The sequence below is a fragment of the Lycium barbarum genome, chromosome 3 (genome assembly GCF_019175385.1).
Source record: "Lycium barbarum isolate Lr01 chromosome 3, ASM1917538v2, whole genome shotgun sequence".
NCBI classification, from domain to species: domain Eukaryota; kingdom Viridiplantae; phylum Streptophyta; class Magnoliopsida; order Solanales; family Solanaceae; genus Lycium; species Lycium barbarum.
Genome location: NC_083339.1, coordinates 114,316,104 through 114,321,790, shown reverse-complemented (window position 1 = coordinate 114,321,790; position 5,687 = coordinate 114,316,104). Strand labels below are relative to the sequence as shown.

Genomic DNA, 5,687 nt, shown 5'->3' with positions numbered 1-5,687 from the left:
TCACCTGAATTCATCCTGAATGGATTCATATGGCTAAACATCAACTTAATACTTATTTTCATACATTCACACCCGACTCGGATTTACGGGATGTTACACTTAGGTCCTAGGTTTGTTAAGTCTGTGTCATTTTGCTCTTCATTTGTAATCCTACTCTACTTTCGAGAATTGTCATTGTAGGAAGGTTTCAACCTTTGTTATTTTGGTTTCTTGGCTATAGGTAGTCAAGGTGTGTTTGAGTGCTTGGCTAGAGTTAGTCAAGGTTGGGTTGGTTGCTTGGCTAAAGTTAGTCAAGGGTTGTAACTTACGATAGAGTTATTGTAAGGGGTGAGGAATTAAGAGGTTGTAATCTTTAAGGTGCTTAGTTAGTGAAGTTGAAATCCCACTCCGGTGGGTCGTGGTTTTTAATCCCTTGAGCAAGGAGTTTTTCACGTAAATATCTTGTCTTATTTACTTTCTGTTACTTGAGGGAACAGATAGAGAACCTGGTTCTCTATACTGTTTGGTGAACGCTTAGTTTCTCTCATACTATTATAAATCCTTTCTTAAGGGACATGTAACTAAAAAATGCGACAGATTTTTTTGGGACGGAGGAAGTATATCATAGCTCGCTAATAATCACTCTCCTCCTCATCTTATGCAGCACATTTTTTTAAGTTATTTATATCTGAAAGTAATTTAGTTTTAAAATTTTATTTTATTATCAATGAAAATAAATAATTTTTCTATCTCCCAATGTAGGGGTAAAGGCTGCGTACAATCTATCTGTCTCATATCCCATTTTGTTGGATTTCACTGAGTATGTTGTTGTTGTTGTTTTTATCAATGAAATAATTTATAGCTATACAAAAATTTACGATTTGTTTCACATTATAAGTTTCAAAAAAAAAAATTCATAAATTTCGTAAATTAAATACTATATTGAAGGAGCATATGTCAAAGCAAACCACTTGGAGTATTTAAGAGCTCTTTACAAGTCTTCCAGCGACCATTTTGTTCCCCACTTCCCTTCTTCATTTAATCAAGTTTCTGCTCCGTACGTTGTGTTACTACATATTTATAGCAATACTATTAAATTGGGGATTTAAGATTTCTATGAAACATATTCCCACAGTTCATGAGATGTAATCGTTACGCTACCTCTCGTAAATAGTGTAGGATACTTATTATTTTGAGGGCCTGTTCTGTTGTCTGTTTTGCATTGGTCTCAATAATCAAATACTTCCTCTAGTCCTACCAGTAGTGGTTTTCTCCAACAAAACTTTTTTTATTAGTGAAAATGTCAATTAAGTGATTTGCTGGCTTTTTTAATTTGGTCCAGAATAAGTGATTTTTTAAGCCAAAATTACTTTTATCTAATAAATGATTGAACAAATTTCTAAGAAACCTTTGAAGAGAAATAAACGTCTTTTATAGTAAAACAACTCAATAAATGATAAGAGTGCCAAACTCTTAAAACCGAAGGGAACACTATACGTCAATTGATTTACTAATTACTGGGGAATGAATAATACCCACATTTAAAGTCAAACAAGTGATATAATTTTCAACGATGACAAGCTGTTTTAAATATTTAGGTAATCACTTTGAAACTTAACTTCGCCGACGGCCTAGTAAAGGTAGAAAATAGGACGAAAAATCAAATCCAAGTAATCAATAAATAAAGAAGTTCAGCTAACTTGAAACTTGTGATCATCAATTACTCTTATCTACCACATACTAGTACATACTCAATTCACATTATAATAGAGTTGGCTTGCTCGTGGTACATGAAATATCTTTTCTACATTTGGTACAAACTAATTATAGCACTAACCTAATTTCTACGTTTTCTCTTTTTGCTCCTTCCAGTACTGTTTCTCCAATGTACGGACCTCTTCTATTGAACTTTCTTTTCTTTTTAAGAAAGAATCAAGAGACAATTGATTAAAGGGTGCGGGCATTTTACATGGACTTTCATCAATTGGCCCATTAACCATAGATTCCATCATTAGTTTGTTCTCAATACCTTCTGCTGGACATGCCATTGTCTCCGAGCAGAGCTCATTTGCATTTTTAGGCACACTTGGCTTGTACTTAAGCAGCTTAGCATACTCATTTAAAAGATGAAACATGTAATCATACACATACTCCATCCTCAAATCTTGTTGAATAAAACTGCTTGCAGTTTTACCAATTTTTTGTACCTGAGAAAAGTCAGCAAGACAAAGTTGAGTATACGGTCTGACCTCTCTGTAACAGTCATCCTCTATAATAGTATTTCATTATAACGGCCAAATCTTTTTTTAGAACCGATTTTTCATGTTATATTATATTATATGTTCTCTATATCAGCAAAAGAATATCGAAACAAACAATTATAGAGAGGTTTGATTGTATTATTGATACCACTTAGATGTTATATGGGAATAGTTTGTTACCTTTTTCTTGTATTTATTGCCCCAATCAACTGCAAACTTAATGGATCCACACTTGTCATTTTCATTTATGGGCCAATAGTGGACTAGTGGCAACAAACTTCTCGAGAAGAAATCATAGTAGTGAGGTGTTACTAGCAAAGAAACTGAGTCACAGGCAAGAATATACTTCTCACTAACAGACCACGCAGATCCTTCGATATATATTTTGTATCTGCATACATTTGTAAGAATTTAGCGTGGGTCAAACAGATAAAGAACTGAAATAAAGTAATCAATTATCATAAAATAAAACCGGGGAGAAACCTCCAATTGGCAGATTGGTAAAATTACTGCAATTACAAATGAATGACAGTGAAATTTGGCTGGATTTACCTATGGTGACATTGATTTCCTAAGTCAGAATTCTTGAATCCTTGCTGTATCTCTTTTTTCCAATCCTGTAAACAGCAGCAAAGGTATCGGTTAATTTTGAAACATTCGTGAGACTAGAATTATCCTTAGATCTTGAACAGACAGTGATAATATTATGATGAGTCTCTTTGGCACTGGATTTTAACTACTAATGCCATTTTCCAGCAGAAAAATTTTCTTCAACAGAATTAAGTGAGACTTCTCTCTTTTTCTTCCCACACAACAATCTTTCACTAGCCCCGGCCCTTATTGGTTCACATGCTAGTTACACAGGGATTATAATGTCAAAAGAAGCCATGCCTTGGAAAATATAATCTAGCAACCAAACACCCTCGATTTGCCCGTCTTCCTCCTCCCATTTGGCAAGCTGCTATTGTGAACAACAAAGTAAAGGATGCATCGAGAAACCATCTAAGGTTCTTCCACGCTTATAGAGTTTTCAGTTAAATGACTATATCCACCGGGGGGGGGGGGGGGGGGGGGGGTAGCGTGGAAGTTCACCTGGACATAAATGCGAGCATTCCATTCCTGATTTTCGGTCACATTGCACTTAACGAGCTCCATTCTCTTCTCAGCGACTTCTGGATTGCCTTTCCAGTAAGCATATGGCTCCCTATCCTGCCATCTCTGCTGCTTATTCCCTTTGCTAAGATCCTTCAACAAGTCTTGCCACGGCTTTATATTGATTTCCGCCCTACCAAATTGATCAAACTAGCAACTTATGCATGCAGTATGAAAAAGTCTCAGAAATGAACATTCTGAACCTATGTTGCTCAAACTCTTCAAAAATACCGACCGGTGTGTGTCTGATCCTCTAAAACTACGTAATGAAGGATCTGACACAAGATATACGACAACATTTTTTGTGAGTCCGAGCAACATAGTTCTGAACTACCAAAGGCTGCACAAAAGTTAAGAGTGAAAATTAGAATTCTTACCATCCCCAAAAAGACCAATCAGGAAAAACAATATCCAATGTTTCAGTATCCCCACAATATCGAAACAAAGGCGGTGGAGCAATTGCATTTTCCCCAGCAAAATCACTTGATCTGACAACAGGCCAATCGACACAATCGAACATCATATCAAGATCAGGAATTTTTCCAGGGTACCTCCTTAACAACTGAAGAATACCCCATAGTGTAAAAACATCTCTAGTTTGGAACCCCTTTTCATATGTTTCAACATAAGCCCTTCCATTCAAGATTACAAGTCTGAAATTCGCAGTCCTGTTAGCCCTCTCCACCATTTCTTCAGTTATACCTGTTTTCCTCCATGGTTTTAAATCTTCATGTATCCAGTGGAAGTAATGTGGACATTTAGGAGAGGATGATGAAGGGCTGGTGTTAATAATTTTGTAATCAGATGGGTAGTAATTTACTGGACATGTTTTTGTAAGGTTACCAAGTGAGCAATTGAGTGGAAATTCTTGTGTCCTACTTCGCAATACCTTGTTTACCTAGAACATATCGAAACCAGAAACCAAAAAAATAAATAAAAAAAATTAGCCCCCATGGGAAACAAAGTCTACAAAGAAATTCGAAACATAATCTGTTGGCTACTTTATTTATTTATTACAACAAATTCTTTATGAGTATGACTTGAAGTGTCTAGTCTACTTATAAATTTACCTGTTTTAAACATCCAAAAAGAAATGGATTAATTTCTACAATTTGCAGGTTACTTGGAGTTCTATAAGTTAATTGGGGACACTGTTAGAAGATTTTGTCGATAGTACAAAATTATTAATGTAAATTAAAAGGAACTTACGTTTGAGGTTGTGTCGAGCACAGTTGTCCACAAGTAAGAACCAAGTACGAGGAGGAAGATGAGAATAAGTACAGAGTATTTAGCAAAGGGCTTGTTAATGCAAAATGGAAGCCAAAATGATGACTCTGTAGATCTTCTGTGATTTCCAATCCTTTGGTATCCAATATCCATGCTTTTCTTCTGATACTATTTACAATATTTGCAAGTAGTATATATTCTTCTGTCTGCTCAAATTCCCTGATATTAATTAAAATTTGAGATTAGACGACAGCAAGAAGTCAACAATAATTACTGCTTATGCGCAACCTCAAATAAGTTAGGAACGGCTTCTCAAAGACATATCTCGTTTATTAATTAACGGAAGACACAAAATATTTGTCAATATTAACCCCTTTTTGCCATGAGAAGTATCAGCTTTTTTAAAAATAATTTTTTACTTTATTTTAAAATCAGTGTTTGGTTATAAAATTATCAAATTTAATGACTCCATTTTGAATTCCAGCTTCGTAAATTCAAAATAAAGTGAAAAATATTTGAAATCTGTGACCAAACACCTACTAAATTAGTCAGATAACGTGAATATTCCACCGTGAGAAAAGTTTTTCTCGTGAACTTGCATTTAAAATGCCATTAAAAAAAGCTTTCAGCTGGTCACCTTATTTTTTTCCACTATTATAAGTCACCTTAAAGTGACAGTGACAGATTAGACATTGATTACCAACTTATATATTGTAGTGCATTTGATGCACACTGCCCTAGTGCCCATTCGTTAGTTGCTCAATTTTTTTGTTTCTAGAGTTTTCTGTCTTTTGGGTTTCTAAAGAAGAGCTAAATTAATATACATAAACATTGTAAATAATTTTTATACCATCTGAAAACTTACATAAGTATAAATTTCATTTAGAAGAAATAGAAAGGAAGAGCTTCTGCACCTGTTTTTTTCAGGTTCTGCTTAGTAACTGTACAATAACTTATTGCTGGTTCTCCTCTTTTTTCTTTTTTTATTGTTGTGTATAACAGCGCTTGAATACTTCGAGCCATGCAATTGAAACTTGAAAATGGAGAACGAAAAGCGGTATTTTCTTA

The 5,687-nt window shown here is 34.7% G+C and overlaps 1 protein-coding gene across 2 annotated transcripts; it reads right to left on the bottom strand.

The window, feature by feature from the left end:
• Positions 1–1,634: 1,634 nt before the first annotated feature.
• On the bottom strand, positions 1,635–5,687 carry LOC132631898 (uncharacterized). 2 transcript variants are annotated; one of them, XM_060347629.1, is made up of 7 exons: positions 5,534–5,687; positions 4,602–4,838; positions 3,770–4,290; positions 3,333–3,525; positions 2,793–2,857; positions 2,421–2,631; positions 1,635–2,186 (listed from the first exon to the last, which is right to left on the bottom strand). In XM_060347629.1, the coding sequence occupies exons 2-7, from the start codon at positions 4,770–4,772 to the stop codon at positions 1,824–1,826; spliced, it is 1,524 nt and encodes a 507-aa protein (XP_060203612.1). In that variant the 5' UTR covers positions 4,773–4,838; positions 5,534–5,687; the 3' UTR covers positions 1,635–1,823. The 2 variants fall into 2 exon arrangements, with proteins under 2 accessions (XP_060203612.1, XP_060203613.1); XM_060347630.1 differs by lacking the exon at positions 5,534–5,687 and having other exon boundaries at positions 4,602–4,938.

What these genes read in the sequence shown, in the direction of transcription:
- LOC132631898 (XM_060347629.1), bottom strand. Translation starts at nt 4,772, where the DNA reads ATGGATATTGGATACCAAAGGATTGGAAATCACAGAAGATCTACAGAG. An exon ending in ATGCTCGCATTTATGTCCAG is followed by an intron (nt 2,858 to 3,332) that starts GTGAACTTCCAC and finishes TGCTGTTTACAG; the next exon opens with GATTGGAAAAAAGAGATACA. An exon ending in GCAATAAATACAAGAAAAAG is followed by an intron (nt 2,187 to 2,420) that starts GTAACAAACTAT and finishes GACTTTTCTCAG; the next exon opens with GTACAAAAAATTGGTAAAAC.